The 21,042-nt window shown below is 40.2% G+C and overlaps 1 protein-coding gene and 1 pseudogene across 3 annotated transcripts in view; one reads left to right on the plus strand and one right to left on the minus strand.

Moving 5' to 3' along the window:
• Positions 1 to 21,042, minus strand: part of SLC25A12 (solute carrier family 25 member 12) — a 180,412-nt gene that overhangs the window by 11,408 nt on the left and 147,962 nt on the right. For all 3 annotated transcript variants that reach the window (XM_012781934.2, XM_012781935.2, XM_012781937.3), the window contains exons 12-15: positions 20,389 to 20,441; positions 20,064 to 20,144; positions 2,775 to 2,915; positions 777 to 915 (exon numbers count right to left, since the gene is read on the minus strand). In XM_012781934.2, coding sequence (XP_012637388.1) covers positions 777 to 915; positions 2,775 to 2,915; positions 20,064 to 20,144; positions 20,389 to 20,441 — 414 coding nt within the window. The remainder of the gene's footprint in view (positions 1 to 776; positions 916 to 2,774; positions 2,916 to 20,063; positions 20,145 to 20,388; positions 20,442 to 21,042) is intronic.
• LOC105880727 (Fanconi anemia group E protein pseudogene) lies at positions 3,244 to 14,332 on the plus strand (annotated as a pseudogene).

The raw sequence follows: 21,042 nt of genomic DNA on the forward strand, positions 1-21,042 counted from the left end.
CCTTGAGTGATCCTCCCACCTCGGCCTCCCAGAATGCTAGGATTACAGGCATGAGCCACCACGCCCGGCCTCCACTGACATTTATTGAGCTCCTATTATTACTATGTTGGTTATGTGGGCCAGCAGGGATGAACAGAATGAAACTCCTGCCCTAAAGAAGCTCTCAGCCTCGTACAGCAGGTAAACTTATGCAAACATTAATAAAAGACAAAGTGCTAAGGGTCAGAAAAGAGATGAAGATCGATTTCAGGGTGGTTTGCTGAGGGGTACTGATTACTGATTACTTTGATCTAATGAAGGCAGTGGGAGAGCCTCATGCAGAAAGCTCAATTCTGAGCCACATCATGTAGACTCCAATAGACAGAGATAGAAAGTAAGGGCAAGCTAGACCTGTGCATCAGCATGAGATGCAATAAGGCAACTGATTTGATGAAAAACTTTTCCACTTTAATGCTTAGCTTGGCTGCACTCAAGGTTTCAGGGGCACAGGAGACTAAGAAACACATTAATGATGAAAGCCCAATTTAGATGGGCAGATCTAATTTGGCTCTGAGTTGCTAAGCTGCATTAAGCTGTTTATCCACATTATGCAAATGTAATTAACTCTCATCAGAATTATAGCACGTCCCACAAAGGAGAAAAAGCGATCATATTTAAACTAAGTCAGATACAAACAATAACCCTTTCAGAAATAAAGGGGGAAAGTGCATAGAGATTCTGTACTCCTTAAAGACAACTAGATTCTTCTAGTTAAAAAAAAAAAAAAATGTAGTTACCTGCAATGGCTCCAGCTGCAAGAAGATTTAAACCTCTCACGTGTCCATTTTCATCCGCCAGAATTAGTTTGCAATGAGCATAAACAGGAAAATAGATTGCAGAGAAGGGAATGTCTCGGAGGAAACACGCTTTGGCACCCTGTCACACAGGGAAGAAACAGTGCAAAACAGCGTGTGAATACCCGAATGGGATCCAGGGGCTGTTGATGACAAGCCTGGGGTGTCCCTCAACGCTAAACTGGTCTGGAAGGCAAATAGGGGAGAGGGGAGACCTGTTGGGAAGAGGGAACTATGCACGTCTCAAAGCTTGTGAAAGCAAGTGACTGGGTCACCACAGTATTCTCACAACTAAGAACTTCTGGCATTTCTAGTGTAGACTCAGATTTTTCTAAATTAATTTTTTATTGTGGTAAGAGCATGTAACACGAAATCTACCCTCTTAACAGAATTTTTAGTGTGCGGTACAATATTAACTATAAGCACAATGTTGTGCAGATTTCTATAACTTATTAATGTTGGATAACTGAAATTTTATACCCATTGAACTCGATTCAATTTTTTAAGGTTAATAAAACTTCAAAACTGTTTGGCTTTGGTGGGGGTGGTGAGGTGGTGGCAGGAGTTAGACTTTGAATCCCAAGATTAATAGCTTGAGTCCCAAAGAACCACCCCACCCCGACACAGGGCCAGGTGAGAAGCAATATGCAATGGTGAGGAAGGTAACTGCTCCAGGGAAGGGGAAAAAGAAAAGAAGAAACCACAACTCTTCTCTCCCCATTCCCCATATCCTAAATAGAGGACTGGGGGGAATGCAGACAAAATATTTTAGCTTTTTGTAGTGGGCGGTTTCCATGGGGTAGAGAACCAACCACCCAGAGACAGCCTGTGCCAGTGGCTGAGGCCCCAGTGAGCCCCTCCCGCGGTCTGGTCAGCAGCCCAGGCTTCACCTAGCTAGGCAAACACTCCACCTTGGCACTTGTTTCCCAGATGGCTCTGTGTTTAAAAGACAAGCTCAAACATTTTCTTTAAAAAAATCTAAGGATTTTTTTATTATCTCTAAAGGATAATACAGAGAGAATCAATATTAATAAATTTGGCTCTCAAAGGGAATTCCAAAAGGGATGGAAATTGAGGATGGGGAGGGAGCAAAAGTGTGTACAAAACTCTCTCGAGATGAGCATAATTGTTTGTTGGTCTCCAGAAAGCCCTGTAGCTGTGTGATTCCAATATATAGAATTTCGAATTTCTAATTCACAGTTATAAAAGCAAATTTACACATTTCTGCAGTGATGGATCTATAAATAAATCAGACGTTGTGGAAACCCAGTTACTCATAGTGGCTACATTTATGTATTTCCCCTTATACCAGGCAAAGGAATGGAAAGAAATACTCTTCCTTGTTTAAGAAAAATAATAGCTTCTGCTCCATTACATCTGATCTGTAATGATGGGAGTAAGTACACCTGCAGGGAAGGAATCTGTTGACTGGCATTTTGCTTAACTACAGCACACTCTGTTGTTGTTATTGTTTTTTAATGGAATTCACTATTGACAAATCTTACCACTTAACTTCTTAAAGACCTGAATCTTACCAAACTCTACTACTATTTTACTATGGTCAAATTATTAAGACAAAGAGAAGCTCCTACAGGGAAGATAACAATAGCCGTAACTCAGACTCAAAATAAACATAAGACTTTTTTGAAGTCCTAAACCAGCCCAAAAAGAACAGCAAAGAAACTTTCCCCAAACCCCTCATCAAACCAAAGGTTGTGATCCTGGAGCCAGCAGGTCTGCGAGCTGTCAGGTGCAGCCCACTGCCTCTAACAGAAGTGTCCTAATGTTTTCTTTTTGCTTGATTTTCTACTCCACGGACTACCCTGCTGGACAAGACTGCTTTTCAGTTTGGTGGGGAGAGGTCTGGTTTCTGCATTCTTTCACATTTATATTGAGTGCATTACAACCTCTCTACTGAGATAACCCACGGACTCCACTCACCTTATACAGACCAAAAATTCCCAAGTCCCGGAGCACATTCAGGGCACTGACTCTGGGTCCCGTGGTGATCTCCCCAGCTACCTGCAGACGGATCTTCACGATCTCCAACGGGTTAGTAAAAATGACCTGAGAGCCTCCGGCCTGCAGGAGAGGGAGCAGGGACAGGGGCAGATTTCCACATCAGAGCTGGACTGGCAGTGCCAACAAAGAAAATCCAGAAAAGCCTCCACATTTCACCACCCTTCCACCTCCTTCTTCTTCCTGGGGGAACGAGAGTCTGACACTTTGGCTAAAGCTGGAGAGGTTCACAGGGGCGGTCCCCAACTCTGTCTCGGGTCAGTCTACCTCTGGGTTTGTTTCTATTTGAAATATCAAGGTTGTTTCTCACACCAGTCTTTCCGGGCTCACCTCAGCCATCTCCAAAATAGCAAAATCAATAAACCCATTTAGAAAACAGAAGTGAAGCCAGATGTGGCAGCGGGTGCCCCCACCGCGAGGGAACGGGATGGTAGGAGACTGGGATTTTTAACAAGCCGGGGCTAAAGTTCAGATCTGCAACTGTTTCTTTCCTTTTCTCCACAAGCATCCTCTTTCTGCTTCTGCTTCCTTGGCTTGCAGGGCAATTAACACAACTTTGGCCCCACAGAGGTGCCTTAAATCAGGAGGGGGAAAGTCTCCCTTTGGTTCAAATTCTAAAAAGTATTATTCTGAGCAAAACTCTTGAGACAGGTATCCAGCTATACCCACACAAAAGGAAAGCATTTAGAAAGATAAATTTCAGTATGATTTCAAGACAAAACCAGAAAAACTCTTCAAGGTAGAGCCAGGAAATGAACATCTAGTTCCCATGAGTACACCACCACCCTCAGATCAAAGCCACATTCCACACTCTGATGGTGAGTGACAGAGATCTGAATTCGGATAATGAGGGCATATTTGCATCTGCAATCTGTTAACTAGTAGAGGAAAAAAAGAATGGTTTAACAAAACTACCAGCTCCTTTTTTTGGTTTCTGTAAGAAAGGAAAAACATGTATGTATGTGACCATAGATATATAGAAATAATATATATATTTTCTTTCATGAAGTGAAAAAAATCCCATTTACACACTTTCATCTTAAACTGTAGCTGTTTACATTATACAATCACAACCATATAATATTCATAATCATGTTCATATCATCATACTCATTTTATATAATCACAACTTAACTGCAATGCACATCCACGTGAAATATAAAATATGTGCCTCACTGGGGCACTGTATTTCTACAGGTATAAAAGACTACAAACACCACCCAAAAAACACCCAAGGCCTTCAATGGCACTTCAATGCTCTACCTTCACCCACATTCCTGCTCATTCATCCAAAACCCAGAGCCCTCTCAGACCCCCTCCCAAGGGGCAGCAATGTGGCTCAGCCCATTTTCCTAATAGTCCTGGGGCTATAAACCCCCAGCTATTCCTATCCCAATCCTGACCCCTTACCCCTTTCCCCAGGCACAAGTGTCCACACAGACCCTAGATTCCTTACCTCTCCCGGGCAGTTTATTGCTCTAGATTCCTCAGGGCCCTAATCCCTTTTTTGTCCTTTGAGCATGGAGGTTCAGCAATTTGGTGTCTCTGTCTCTCTGTCTGTCTGTCTGTCTGTCTCTCTCTCTCTCCTGTAATTCTCCAATTTGACACAATTCAGACCACTGGCATACAGCTCCCCCAACGATGTACTGACCCAATTTTATATTTCACCTGCATTTCTCTCTCTTTTAATCTGTTGCACTGCAGGCAGAAGGAAGCATTTTAATGTTTCAATCTAAGCAAACAATACTTTCAAAAGGATTGCTGGGTAAAAAATTATGCTAAAATGATAATCCAAGTAATTGCTCCTGTAGCTGGTATTAAGAACCAAACCAACTGAAAAAGTTTACTACTACTCTGAAATCTCTTGTTTAAATAATGATTGCAAAGACTATCTTTGTGGGGAAATGTGCTTTATGTTCTAAACTAAAGCAGATTAAAGAAAAAAAGAATAGAACTGTATATTTTGATTATAATCCCCCAAATTTGCCACCACCAGACAGTGTCAGCCCCTGGGTGCCAAGTGTTAAATGTGGACATTATGTTTAAATAAATACAAAGTTCTTTCATGTTTGTAATCATTAGTAAATTACAACACCTGCAGGGCAGGAGTACTCTACTCCATATCCTCCCACCCCTCAGTTCCCTCCTCCCTTCCTTTCTCTCATAGACCATTTCGAAAATAATTGCTAGTTTATTGAGATTTGTACTCCTTTAATAATGCTTCAAATTTCTCAGAGCATACAAGTAACAGGCTTTCTACTGAAACTCTACTAAAATGGTGCAATCAAGAGAAGGAAATGACTGCATTTTTAAAAACATACATATTAATTGTTGTATGTTTTAAAGATTAATTACCTAGAACACACAGTAAATCCCAACAAATACATTGGACATAACCACAAAACTCTGCCAAGTGAGCATGCAAACAATGAAACAATGACACTATAGCAAGGCACACATCTATGAGTTTGTTTCATGCCTATGTACTAGGGGAACATTCCTCTATCATATGTACACACTTTTTTTTTTGAAACAGGGACTCACTCTATTGCCTGAGCGAGAGTTATGTGGAGTCAGCCTAGCTCACTGCAACCTCAAATTCCTGGGCTCAAGCGATCCTTTTGCCTCAGCTTCCCAAGTAGCTGGTACTACAGGCATGCTCCACCATGCCCAGCTAATTTTTTTACATGTATATATTTTTTAGTTCTCCAGCTAATTTCTTTCTATTTTTTAGTAGAGATGGGGTCTCGCTCTTACTCAGGCTGGTCTCAAACTCCTGAGCTCAAACAATCTGCCCACCTCGGCCTCCCAGAGTGCTAGGATTACAGGCGTGAGCCACCTCACCTGGCCTGGATACACTTTAAAAATTAATATACAAGCTAGGAGCAATGGCACATGCTTGCAGTCCCAGCTCCTTGGAAGACTGAGGTGGGAGGATCACTTGAGCCCAGGAATTCAAGGTCAGTTTGGGCAACCATGAGATATAAACAGAACATAAAATATTAGGTACACATTTGATCACAAATATGTCAACATTTATCTAAATTTATTGAAATCAAAGTAGCTTAAAGATTAAAACATTGATTGCCTCCTGGAAAGAGAAACTGAGTGGCCGGGAGAAAGAATATTCATAGCATACCCTGTTGTACCTTGTAAGCCCTGAAACATATGACTGTATTAACTATTCAACAACAACACAAGAACCAGAACTGGTCTTAGAAACAATGGATACTTTATAGACTAGGTCTTCTCTCACACATTCTCCCCGTGGTAAATTTGGTGATTTACCAAAAATATTTTCTAAACTAGTTGGCATTAGTAATCTGTGAATCCAAAACTTTTAAAAAGCTTATTTACCTATGTATATATAAACATCAGAAAAAACCTATGCAAACACAGCTAGTGGTCTGAAATAGACACAAAGATATATAAAATTTATAATTAAGTTTAAATATAAATTATACATATTTATAAATATATATTTTATTTTATTTTTTGAGACAGAGTCGTGCTGTTTCCCCAGCTAGAGTGCAGTGGCATCATCACAGCTTACTGCAACCTCAAACTCCTGGGCTCACGCAATCCTCCTGCCTCAGCCTCTGAGTAGCTGGGACTGCAAGCACACACCACTGCATCTGGCTAATTTTTCTATTTTTAGTACAGATGGGGTCTCCCTCTTGTCAGGCTGGTCTCCAACTCCTGCGCTTAAGCAATCCTTCTGCCTCAGCCTCCCACAGTGCTAGGATTACAGGTGTGAGCCACTGCACCTGGCCTATAAGTATATATTTTAAAAGAGTTATAGCATTAGTTATCTGTGAATCCAAAACTCTTTTAAAAGCTTATGGCCGGGCGCTGTGGCTCACGCCTGTAATCCTAGCTCTTGGGAGGCCGAGGCGGGTGGATTGCTCAAGGTCAGGAGTTCAAAACCAGCCTGAGCAAGAGCGAGACCCCGTCTCTACTATAAATAGAAAGAAATTAATTGGCCAACTGATATATATATAAAAAATTAGCCGGGCATGGTGGCGCATGCCTGTAGTCCCAGCTACTCGGGAGGCTGAGGCAGAAGGATCACTCAAGCCCAGGAGTTTGAGGTTGCTGTGAGCTAGGCTGACGCCACGGCACTCACTCTAGCCTGGGCAACAAAGCGAGACTCTGTCTCAAAAAAAAAAAAAAAAAAAAAAAGCTTATTTGCATAGATAGATAGATAAGATATAGGTAGATATGTCTTACCTATAGGCAGACAAGATGTGTGTGTGTGTGTATATATATATGAACATCAAAATTAACCAAATATAACTAGTGATCTAAAATAAGATACCAAGGTAAGTAGCAATTTTAATTAAACCACAATGATACACAGCTACATAGATTTAAATAGACTTAATTTCACATCATACTGCTTCTGGTCCTAAGGCAGATGTTAGAAAACATACTATTCTATACCAAACCTTATGTGACTTTTTTCATTCACCAAATCACCCAAATTAGCTTCTAACCCTCTAATTGCTAAATTTCCCTCCTCAAATGTGCTACTTTTTTTTTTTTTTTGAGACAGTCTCACTTTGTTGCCCAGGCTAGAGTGGGTGCCGTGGCATCAGCCTAGCTCACAGCAACCTCAAACTCCTGGGTTCAAGCAATCCTACTGCCTCAGCCTCCCGAGTAGCTGGGACTACAGGCATGCACCACCATGCCCGGCTAATTTTTTCTATATATATTAGTTGGCCAATTAATTTCTTTCTATTTATAGTAGAGACAGGGTCTCACTCTTGCCCAGATCAGTTTCGAACTCCTGACCTCGAGCAATCTGTCTGCCTTGGCCTCCCAGAGTGCTAGGATTATAGGTGTGAGCCGCCATGCCCGGCCCCTGCTACTTTTTTTTAAAAGAGACAAGTCTTAAATGATTCTATTTTTCAATATTAAGTTGTCTTTTCTTTGTTCTAGAACTGAATTTAAAACATACATAAAAGGAACAAATCTCATTTTGAATGAGGGTTACTCATATATAACAGAAATGGAAAGAATGCAAAAACTTCCATTTAATCTTATATCCCATACATTTTTTATAAGAAAACAAATGAACTAAAAGCTGACAAGCAAGAGTTAGTGGGAAAAGGGTACAGTACTGAGATGTCACCATGCCTTCAATGTGCCTGGCTGAAAGGCTATGCCTATTCAATCTGCTGCCCTCACAATCCTACCCCAGAGGCAGGGTCCACAAAGATGTTGGGGACTGGGCCCTGCTTGTACCAAATACCTTGTTTATTTCTTTCTTTCATCTGTTGTCTCCTAAAATTTGAAAGAATTTCTCTCCAGCCACAAAGTGACCAATCTAAGCAATTTATTATAAAGTCTTCCCTTACAGAGACCTATAAAAATCTACTTCAAGTCGTTTGTCACACCAGTTCCCTGAGCAGATGTACAAAATATGTGCATTTAAAACAACCAGACAAATCAATAAAAGTCACAGAACTAGTTATCACTAAAACTGACTCAAGAGGAATAGGAACAATGACTCTGTCTTACATACACACCATTCCTAGATCAAGCAACCATTCCTAGATACTTTTGTAAAGCAATGGGAAATGCTAAGGTTCTTTCTAAAGTAGTATAGGATAGTGATGGTTTAAAAGGAATAAATTTCAATATGCTCATTGCTGAGTGATCGTATATGCCAGGATGTTATGACATAAAACTACACATATTCCTAAGTATGGTAAGGGAAATGCTATGATCTGAATGTTGATGTCTCCCCAAAATTCATATGTAGGATCCTAATATCCAACATGATAGTATTAAGAGGTGAGGCCTTTTGGAAAGTGATTAAGTCATGAGGATTTTGCCCTCATGAATGGGATTAGTACCCATATAAAAGAAGTTGAAGGCAGCTGTCTTGTCCCTTCCCCCATGTGAGGACATAGCAACAAGGTGCCATCTTGGAAGCAGAGAACAAGCCCTCAGCAGACACCGAACCTGTTGGCACCTTGATCCTGGACTTCTCAGCCTCTAGAACCATGAGCAATAAATTTCTGTTGTTTATAGATCACCAGTCTAACGTATTCTGTTTTAGCAGCCAGAAAAGACTAAGATAGGAAGAGTCAAAATCCCTGATAAGCTGCTTTTGACATAAATGTATGTAATATAAGGATTTTTAACTTGTGTGCCTATGCATGTATGTTCACATATATAACGTTGGGACTACACTGATTCCTGGGAATGGGAGGTGGCAGAGCTGTTTCTAAACAACTCTTTAGATATGGATAAGCTTAGATTGCTGAGGCAGACAGAGACAGACCCCTTCAGTATGGGGAGACCACTAGCTACAGATCTCGGCCCCCAGCATTAGTAACGCTCCACCTAATAAGGAGGCTTTTTGCTGCACCCACATGAAGGAAGGACACACACATGCATAAGCTAAAGGGAAGACGCATGGGAGAGTAGAAAAATCTCTTGTTTGGAAGGCTGTTTACCTAGATTCTCATAAACTTTGCACTGATCATAACCATTCCATTCCTTGGTTTCCCCCTATGAAAATAAGGATCCCAACAACTGCCCTATCTACCTCACAGAGCTCTTGTGCGCTAACCAATAAGAGAGCACTATGCAGATTGGAAAGCAAGACAAAGGTAAGGAAGGTGTTCTCCAGAAAGTATGTTCATACACGGTTGTGGAAACTCACTTGCAGCATGAGGGGATTATATTAGCCCTTTGCTGAGCAATAAATAAATCTTGCGTTTTATGACTTCATTTAACTCAGAAGTAAACACTCTCTGTAAGAGGTAATGTGGTTAGCCAGGTAAGTAGTAAGCTGATCTCTGAATAGAGTTTAACAATAAAAAAAGGTACTTATCAGAGAGACCTTTAGAAAGTACATATAGGTCTGTCCATTTATAGCTATTAACTTTCTGCTTTGTTAATTTGGAAAGATATTTAAATTTATTCCCATTTAAGTTTCTGGATATGTCTAAGTAACCACATCATTGATTTTTCTTTAAAAAACCACCACAAATACCATCAAGAAAATTAACAAACATCTTGCTAGACTTGGAAAATTTAAAAAAAGAAGAAAGTTAATAAACAAGTTACAGACTGGGAAAAAACATTCATAACACATATATCTGACAAAAGACTATATCTATGATGTATAAAGAACTCCTACAGGCCGGGCCCTGTGGCTCATGCCTGTAATCCTAGCACTCTAGAAGGCCGAGATGGGAGGATCGCTCAAAGTCAGGAGTTCGAAACCAGCCTGAGCAAGAGCAAGACCCCATCTCTACTAAAAATAGAAAGAAATTAATTGGCCAACTAAAAATATAGATAGAAAAATTTAGCCAGGCATGGTAGCGTATGCCTGTAGTCCCAGCTACTTGGAAGGCTGAGGCAGTAGGATTGCTTGAGCCCAGGAGTTTGAGGTTGCTGTGAGCTAGGTTGACACCACGGCACTTTAGCCTGGGCAACAGAGTGAGACTCAGACTCAAAAGAAAAAAAGAAAAAGAACTCCTACAAATAAAAAATATAATAACCTAATTAAAACTAGGCAGATGACTTGAACAGATACTTCAGAAAATACACACACACACACACACACACACACACACACACACACACCCCAATAGCCAATAAACACATGAAAAGATACTCTACATCTTTAGGTATCAGGGAAATGCAAATTAAAACCACAATAAGATATCATTTCACACTAACTAGAAGGACTAATATCAAAAAGATTAAGAATATCAAGCAATAGTGCAGATGTGGAACAATTGGAATCCTTGCTGATGAGACTAGAGAATGGTACATCTGCATCTGAGAAATAATTGGCAGTTTCTTTTGAATTGAACACACATCTATCCTGCTCTATTCACCCAGGAAAAATGAAAACATGTGTTGACAAAAAGATTTGTACAACAATGTTTATAGCAACCTTAGTTACAATAGACAAAAACTGCAAGCAACCCAAATGTCCATCAATAGCAGAATGGATAATCAAATTGTGGTAGATTCATACAATGGAATTATACTCAGCAAAATTAAAAAACAAAACAAACAAACAAAAACCTGATACCCACATGACAAGGATGACTCTCTGAAAACTATGTTACACAAAAGCAGGAGCCATGAAAGAATGCGTTTTGTACATCCCATTGACATGAAATCTAAGAACAAACACAACTTGTGACCGGTATCAGAACTGTGGCTGCCTGGGGGAAGGGAGGTGGGATTGACTGGAAAAAGGCATGAATGAATCTTCTGGGGTGAAATGTTCTTTCCCTTATCTTGAACAGTGATTACAGGGGTATCTAATTGTCAAAACTCTTTGAGCTGAACTGAACACCTAAAATCTTTTTTAATGTTATACCTAAATTATGAATATACCTAAATAAATGAATATATATCTCTGTATGATTTTTAAAGAAAGGAAAGGAGGGAAGGAGGGAGGGAGAATGCCACTACAAAGTTGAATGGGCTCATCTAGATTGATTTTGACATGTGGAGAAGGCCCTGATTTAATTCTCCAAGAAGACATTATAGAATAAAATGAGTTAATCTTAAAACTCACGATACTTGGACTCACATGAAACCTCCAGCATATGGTAGCTGTGTAATTTGGGGTGAGAGAGTTAGCCTTTCTGAGCTTTTACCTATTTTATAGAGGGTGACAATAATGCATAATAAAGTACTTTGAAAATTCTAAGTTGACACTGAAGTATTATTCTTGCCCACAACAAATATCATAATCAAACATTCAATTATATTTGTGTCTTATATGGACATATAATATACATATATGTGTATGTATAAATATGTACACACACATATATACACGTATGTCTATATACAGACGGTCCCCAACTTACAATGGTTTGAATTAGGATTTTGACTTTGCGACAATGTGAAAGTGATACACATTCAGTAGAAACTGTACTTCAAGTACCCATACAACCCATTCTGTTTTTCACTTTCAGTATGGTATTCAATAAATTACATGAAATATTTAACACTTTATTATAAAACAAGCTTTGTGTTGCATGATATTGCCCCACTGTAGGCTAATGTAAGTGTTCTGGGCTAAGCTATGATTTTTTTTTTTTTTTTTTTAGAGACAGAGTCTCACTTTGTTGCCCAGGCTAGAGTGAGTGCCGTGGCATCAGCCTAGCTCACAGCAACCTCAATCTCCTGGGCTCAAGCGATCCTACTGCCTCAGCCTCCCGAGTAGCTGAGACTACAGGCATGTGCCACCATGCTCGGCTAATTTTTTCTATATATATTTTTAGTTGGTCAATTAATTTCTTTCTATTTTTAGTAAAGACGGGGTCTCGCTCAGGCTGGTTTTGAACTCCCGACCTTGAGCAATCCACCTGCCTCGGCCTCCCAGAGTGCTAGGATTACAGGCCCGGCCCTAAGCTATGATATTCAGTAGGTTAGATGTATTAAATGCATTCTCAACTTACAATATTTTCAGCTTAACAATATTTTTATTTCAATAGGTTTACTGGATGTAACCCCATCATAAGTCAAGGAGCATCTGTGTGTGTGTGCTCAGAGAGAGAGAGAGAGAGAGAGAGAGAGAGAGAGGCTTTCTAATAGAAAAATAAAAATGTGGCCTAATAAGAATGGTTTACCTATGAGAACAATAAGAAAAGATTATTTAAAACCTATTGTTACATATGGAATATACATACAACACTCAGTAGCCATAGAGATATTTACTAATTGTATACACACATATACACACTTACCCTATCCCCACCTAAGAAAGGTCAAGCAATTATTAACCTAAAGTTCAATTTATAGATGTTGTAAAAACAACAAAAACTTGGGCTAGCAAATCTAAATTATCATAGATTCTGAACTAGTAAGATTTTTGAGAAGGTTTTGATATGAATATAAAAGTTTGACTAGTGCTCACAATGAAGATTTAAAATTTGAAAAATGTACAATATGTTTAAACTGCTATTCCCAAAGGTTTATATTCTATTTCTTTTCTTTTTTTTTGACACAGTCTCACTATGTTGCCCGGGCTTGAGTGCTATGGTGTCAGCCTAGCTCACAGCAACCTCAAACTCCTGGGCTCAAGCAATCCTTCTCCCTCAGCCTCCCAAGTAGCTGGGACTACAGGCATGCACCACCATGCCTGGCTAATTTTTCTATATATTTTTAGTTGGCCAATTAATTTCTTTCTATTTTTAGTAGAGACAGGGGAGGGGGGGCGGAGGGGGGTGTCTCGCTCTTGCTCAGGCTGGTTTTGAACTCTTGACCTTGAGCGATCCTCCCCTCCTAGGCCTCCCAGAGTGCTAGGATTATAGGCGTGAGCCACCACGCCCAGTCTATATTCTATTTCTAAAATGAGACATTCCACTGTGACTCCCTCCTTCCCTTAGCAAGTGAGAGTTGCTTGCAATTCCAATCAGTAAGTAGGAGTCACCAAAACTTCTATCTAGTTTTAAAAAGTGTGTGCGCACATATATGCATAAGGGCATATATATGTGTATATGAAAACATTACAAGGAAATATACCAAAATGTTAGCAATTAAAAATAATACAAAACTGACATTTGATTATATCTCTGCTCAAGGCAAAAAAAACCTCTTAAAAAAATTAAGGTAAAAAAATTGGTGTGGCTTTAAGAACCAGCCTGTCCTGGGAGCTGAAACCAGCAAGGCTAGTGCGAGTCTGGAGGATGCTAAGGGTCCAGCTGAGGGTTTGGTGCTGCCCAAAGCTCTCTAGGACCAGGTTCCCAGGCTGCAGCAGCTGCTGAAGATCTTTGGGGAAGGGCTGGAGGGGCTGGAGGAGGCCGCCCCAGTTGAGCTACAGCTTTTGCACGAATGCAGTCCCAACCGGATGGACCTGCTATGCATCCAGTTGCAGCTCCCCCAGCTCTCGGACACAGGTCTCCTGCAGCTCTGCACCTGGCTGCTGGCCCTGTCACCAGATCTTAGCTTCAGTAATGCCACTGTGGTGACCAGGAGCCTCTTTCTTGGATGGATCCTCTCCTTGACTTCCTCAGCCTCTCGCCTGCTTAACGACTGCCCAGACCTCCTTCTGTGCCACTTACACCCACCCTGTCTGCAGAGCCCTCCTTGGCCCTGTGCTCCAGGACCCAGACACGGGGCCAGCTCAGAGTTACTGTGATGCCTAATGAAGGACGAGTCTCTGGAGCCAGATGCCCTGGTTCTAATGCTGGGACAGATCTTGGAGCTGCCTTGGAAGGAGGAAACTTTTCTTGGTGTTTCAGTCACTCCTGGAGTGTCAGGTAGAGATGACCCCTGAGAAGTTCAGTGTCTTGATGGAGACGCTCTGTAAAGAGGGGCTGGCAGCCACCACCTCCATGGCCTATGCCAAGCTGATGCTGACATCGATGATCAAGTACCAGGCCAGTATCACTCAGATGCAGAGGCTGGGCCTGGCTGTGGCCCTAGAAGTCAACACCACCTTCCTGAGGAAGTCCCTTCAAGACGCCTTGGGACATTTGGGCCCCTAACCATACAGCAAGGGACCACCCTCCTACAGCTTCATCACCAGCTTCCTGAAGGACATTTTTGCCTTGACTACCTTTCCCTGACCCCGGGGGTAAAGGCTGAGCCTGGCCATTCCAAGGACCAACTACCTCCCTATTCCAGGCTGTAGAGAGGCTATCTTGACTTCCCAGCCAGCAGGGAAGCTTCTGGGCTAAGGGAACTGGATGATCTATATTTTCAAGGGCCGCTGGCCCTGAGCTCACTACCTGTCAATTCTCAGGCTGCAGGGACAGAAATTTTCTGATAGGCCTCAATAGGGTTGAGCAGACCCAGAGCAGACCCAGTAGTAGACATGACGCTCCAGATCTGGTACCTGTGTGCTTGGCACAGGTCTCTTGTGCTCAGGTGTATGTTATGGTCCTCTGTGGTTTTGTTTCTGACTTGAATAATAATTTATCAATTATATTTAATAAAAAGGAGGAACTTCAAAAAAAAGAAACATTGGTGTGAAAGATAAAAAATAAAAGAAACATCGGTGCGAAAGATCAAAGACCTATTATACATGTAAAAGCTAAAACCATAAAACCCTTAAAAGAAAAGAGAGGCACAAATCTTCACGATCTTGGATAAAGCAATGATTTCTTAAAACACCAAAAGCACAAGCAACAAAAGAAAAAATAGATTAAACGGATGTCATTAAAATTAAAGTCCAATTCTTCAAAAGTTATCAAGAAAGTGAAAAATATCTGAAAATCACATATCTGATAAGGGATGCATGGCTAGAATATATAAAGACCTTTTATAACTCAATAACAAAAGACAAACAACCCAATTACAAAATGGGCAAAGATTCTGAGTAGACATTTTTCCAAAGAAGATATACAAATGATCAATACACATACAAAAAAGATGCTCAAAAAAGATACATGTCAGGCATTAGAACATAATAAGATACCACTTTGTACCCAGTAGGATGGCTATAATAAAAAGACAGATTCATGGGCACAGTAGCTAACATCTGTAATCCCGGCACTTTGGGAGGCCGAGGCAGGAGGATCACCTGAGGTCAGGAGTTCAAGAGCAGCCTGAGCAAGACCAACACCCTGTCTCTACAAAAAATGTATAGAAAAATTAGCCAGGCGTGGTGTTGCACACCTGTAGTCACAGCTACTCAGAAGGCTGAGGCAAGATGATCGCTGGAGCCCAGGAGTTGAGGTTGCTCTGAGCTTCAATGATGCTACTATACGGTAGCCTGGAAGACAGAGAAAGACTCTACCTCAAAAAAAAAAAAAAAGATAGTAACAAGTGGTGGCAAAAAAATATGGAGAAATCAGAACCTTCATGCACTGCTAGTAGGAATGTAAAATGGTACAGCCACTTTGAAAAATAGTCTGGCAGTTCCTGAAAATGATAATTAGAATTGCCATATGACCAACTAATTCCACTGGTAGGTATATACCTCAGAGAAAAAAAACACACATCTACATAAAACTTTATACACTGATGTTAACAGCAGCATTACTCATAATAGCCAAAAGGTGGAAACAACCCAAATGTTCATCAACTAGTGAACAAAATGTGGCATATTCAGATATGCAGCAATAAAAAGTAACGAAGTACTAATACATGCTACAACATGGATGAATCTTGAAAACATGCTAAGTGAAAGATGTCAGACACAAAAGGCCACATACCATCTGATTCCATTTATATAAAATATTCAGAATTGGTAAATCTGTAGAAACAGAGAGTATACTAGTGATTGCCTAGGGCTGGGGGGTGGGGTATGAAGGCTGAGGGGTGATAGCTAAAGAGTACTTTTTGTGGTGATGAAATGTTCTAAAATTGATTGTGGTGACAGTTGCACAATTCTGTGAATATACTAAAAACCACTGAATTGTACACATTAAATGGGGGAATTGTATGGTATGTGAAGCATATCTCAATAAAGCTGTTAGGTTTAAGGCCGGGCGCTGTGGCTCACGCCTGTAATCCTAGCTCTTGGGAGGCCGAGGCGGGCGGATTGCTCAAGGTCAGGAGTTCAAAACCAGCCTGAGCGAGACCCCGTCTCTACTATAAAAATAGAAAGAAATTAATTGGCCAACTGATATATATAGAAAAAATTAGCCGGGCATGGTGGCGCATGCCTGTAGTCCCAGCTACTCGGGAGGCTGAGGCAGAAGGATCACTCGAGCCCAGGAGTTTGAGGTTGCTGTGAGCTAGGCTGACGCCACGGCACTCACTCTAGCCTGGGCAACAAAGCGAGACTCTGTCTCAAAAAATAAAAAAAAAAAAAATAAAAAAAATAAAAAAAAAAAAAAAAAAAAAAAAAAAAAAAAAAGCTGTTAGGTTTAAAATTTGCCTGAAACATAGCAGGCATTCAATGAATGAATAAATGAAAACATACATCAAATGTGAAAGAATATGGATTTGGAGACAGAAGTGGTTTGAATCTCAACCTTGCCATTTATTAAGTGCTGACTGAGGTTTCAGTTTCTTCAACTCTAGCTGGGAATAATAATGAGATAAGTCCTTTAAAACATTCAGCCCAGTAAAAAAAAAATTACCTACTGCTCATCAGCAATCTAGCAGATTAGAGCTATATTAAAAGCAAAAATCAGTGTCAATGATAGTATTAATAATATTTTAGTTAAGATGGGTGGTAGATGTGTGGATACTCATTTTATTATTACTCTGTATCTATATAGTACGTATTTTTTTTTCCCTAAATGTAAGAACATGTTCTGTAATATAGTACGTATTTTTTGCATGTAGCAAATATCACATACCTTTAAAAACAAATCATAAAACAAAACAAACAACAACAAAATCTGATACCTGAGGACCAGAGACTTTTACATCTTGGTCACTTCATGATCTAGGCCACACACAACATTTTGCCTAAAGGACAATATAGTCAATTCCGTGACCACAGAGTTTCCTCTTATCTAGGGAACTCAAGGCCAAGGTCTTAGATAATCTTCTGCTGGGAAAAAGTCTACAATTCAGTTCGAGCCATGTCTTCCTAATTAACCTGCCTTAGGTTAATACATTAGCTGCATCTTTAAAGTTGGGCAATTCTCACTGGCGGCACTGATGGCACTCAAACACCCCCAGGGACACTGCACATTGCACCAACCACCCAGAATGGTGAGGACTCTCAGGATCTGGCTCATGGGCAGCCACTCCTCACAGCGTTTATCTGGTGACTATTTGCCTGGTAGCATTTAGGAAAGAGAGTATCCTATATCCCACAGTGCCTGATATTCAATAGAGATGTGTCCTTTTTTTTTTTTTTTTTTTAAGACTTTATTCCTGTTGAAATTTATAGACTTTTAAGAGAAGTAGTGGATTGCACTTTAACAATCACTTACACTGTAGTACGACTGAATTTATCAGTAGAAACTCAATAATTACACCTTTTCTTTCTTCCCTGAACAAAGAGATTTAGAGGGAAAGGGGAAGCAGAAAATGTTTGAGGTGAAGAACTGCACACAACCTGATCATGCTGCCTAGAGTCCAATCTGACTATTTTTCATGCTGTCAATTTTCAGCTAGACAATCCATCAAAGATTCCAGAAATGAGTCATGATTAAGGAAGAGATTTAGAGTGTCAGCACAACCCTCAAGGCACCTCAGACTTCAATAGAAATTCCTTAAGTTCAAACCTATAAACAGGGTTTTTACCTAGGAAGAACAAAGGGACCAAGTATCTTATTACGGTTTAACCAATTAGGTCACATGCCAGACATGGGAAAAGGTCAGTTTCACGGCCAAAAACCTGAACATCGCAAATGGAAACAAATAATTAGCTATGTGGAACAGATAAAGCATGACTTAGAAGATTTCTGGCAAATGTATACATGAGTTAGGAAGCTTCTTAACCAAATAGAAACTTAAAACCACTGAGAAAAAGAATATTTACAATTTGCAAAAGTTCTTTCTCTAAAGGAGAAACAAATTATAGCATCTAATTGGGGTAAAGCAAGAAGAAAAACTACAATTTTGGTGATCCACCTAAGCAAATATTTTATTCTATGTTCATTGCTTGTCCTTCATTAAAAAAGAAATTAAGCCAATGCAGTTTCCTTCCTGAGAATACCCTGGGCATGCGTGTAGACATACATGCAAACACGTGTGCACACACCCATCCACACACCAATCCACCTCTTCTATAATACTTCAGTTGCAGAAAGGTGAGGACTCAGGTATGTGCCACACTGACGAATCTCGTAAAGGAGAACCCGGAGTGGGCTTTCTCTGACCCCTGGGGGCATCTTCACTGAATTTAACGCTTCAAAGGTCATCGACCTCATCACCTCAGGTTCCACAGGCAACTGAGGTTTTAGCATGACTGTCAACCAATTCAACTGGAAGCTATTAATGTTTTCAGGAACAAAATGGACTGAACAAATCTTACACCATGTGTTATCAAATATGAAACAAATACCACAAATAAAATCCGCAGACCTGCAAACTTAGATTTGAGAATTGATCTAAATCCAACATCATGCTTACACTTTAAAGACAGAAACCTTTCTGTTATCTCAAAGTAAATATAATCTGAATCTCTGGATGAAGAATTTTTGTCAATAGCTGCTTATAGTTGCAGTTGTTTACCATACCCTCCAGCCCCTAAAGAAGGAAAATTATAATTATACGACAATGGCTAACTCAGTCCTACAGCTAAAATATAAGGGCCCAATTAATCAGCCATTTAACACTTAAAGTTCCACTTACTATACGTGTACGGCAACTCTACCCACTACTATATTTTCTGTACTCTATTTCTTAAAAGGAATAGGAATCAGGACTTTTAAAAGTCTAGAAGGTAATACTTCAGGAGATTCTAAGAGACAGCATTGATTAAAATATTATCTCTTTTCTGTACTCAAACCCAGTGAGATTATACAACGAAATTAAAAATTCATTCCCTAGCTGCGCGAGGTGGCTCATGCCTGTAATCCCAGCACTCTGGGAGGCTGAGGAAGGAGGATTGCTTGAGGCCAGGAGATCAGCCTCAGCAAGACCCCATCTCTACAAAAAATAGTAAAATTAGCTGGGCATGGTGAGCCCGTAGTCCCAGCTACTCAGGGGGCTGAGGCAGGAGGATCACTTGAGTGCAGGAGTTTGAGGGTGCAGTGAGCTATGATGATGCCACTACACTCTAGCTGGGGCAGCAGAGCGAGACCCTGTCTCCAAAAAGAAAAATGTATTCCATATATGTGTGCTGAAAAAAACCTGCTCAGTGTCCCTTGAGTTCAAGGGAATGTCACTCAGATATCATATCTAAGGTGCAAAAGGGCTGGGTGCGGTGGCTCACGCCTGTAATCCTAACACTCTGGGAGGCCAAGGTGGGTGGACCATTCAAGGTCAGGAGTTCAAAACCAGCCTGAGCAACAGCAAGAGCAAGACCCCATCTCTACTAAAAATAGCAAGAAATTAATTGACCAACTAAAAAAAAAAAAAATATATATATATATATATATATATATATATATACACATACATATATATACACACAAAAAAAATTAGCCAGGCATGGTGCTGCATGCCTATAGTCCCAGCTACTCAGGAGGCTGAGGCAGAAGGATCGCCTGAGCCCAGGTGTTTGAGGTTGCTGTGACCTAGGCTGACACCATGGCACTCCAGTCGAGGCAACAGAGTGAGACTCTGACTCAAAAAAAAGAAAAAAGGTGCAAAAAGGTTAAAGAAATGTATTTGTCACAAGAAATGCCCAGGATTAATACTTACACAACCTCCAGCAAGAATTTCTGCTGGAAGTGGAATGGAGCCATCTCTTCTCATAAATTTGTCCCGAACGAAATCATTAACCTAATGGGAAAGACGACATCAGTTAACCAAAATTCCCAACCATTTCCTCTACTGGCACATTGTTTCTTTTCTAATTCAGCAAAATATTCATCTCATGATAAAATTAAAAATTATCAAGTATTTCCATATAAATTTAAAGTTTTACAAATGCTTTGATAGTGTGCCAGTCTCAGCAGCATCCATTTTAGTTTTGGGCTTAATAGTAATCCAAACAAATGACAAATTCAGTGAGAAAGAAACTTACAGTCAGTTTAATGGCCTTTTCTGGAGCAACCCCTATAAGTTGTGGTATCAGACCTAAGTAAAAGGACAGAATCATTAGCAATATGGATGTACCAGACATGAATACACAAACCCAGCAAGGAACTGTTTTCTTCATATTATTTTCCCATCAAACATTTTAGAGTTTTCATTAAAATGGGAAAAATAGATTATCCTAACAACTCTGTATATGTATGTAGTAATTATTTACAAGTCAAGTATAATGTCATGTTTTCTTGAGGCTATAAAATCCTTTTTTTAAACATGCTTCTTTTAAAGCTTAGCTATCCAACACCTCCCGAAAGGAACATAAGGAAGGAACGGAGCCTGTGGGTCTTCCCTGCTCTGGGAACACTGCCAATAACAATGTCACCAATCTCCCTCCCTTGTTACAACCGACAATACGTAAACATACACAGACACTTTAGAGAAGCTAATGCTGTATACTTGGGAAAGCACTGAAGGCAGTGCTGTTAAGCATACCCAGGTTTTGCCACAAACTACGCTACCTACATAATAGCTTACACTAGCTTGGTTATTATAGAATACCAACTCTCATAATTTTCTCTTCAGAGAAACCCAGCACTCAGTATTCATTTACTTAAAAGAAAGCAAAACTGCAAAGAAAAAATGCAGT

The sequence above is a fragment of the Microcebus murinus genome, chromosome 8 (genome assembly GCF_040939455.1).
Source record: "Microcebus murinus isolate Inina chromosome 8, M.murinus_Inina_mat1.0, whole genome shotgun sequence".
Taxonomy (NCBI): domain Eukaryota; kingdom Metazoa; phylum Chordata; class Mammalia; order Primates; family Cheirogaleidae; genus Microcebus; species Microcebus murinus.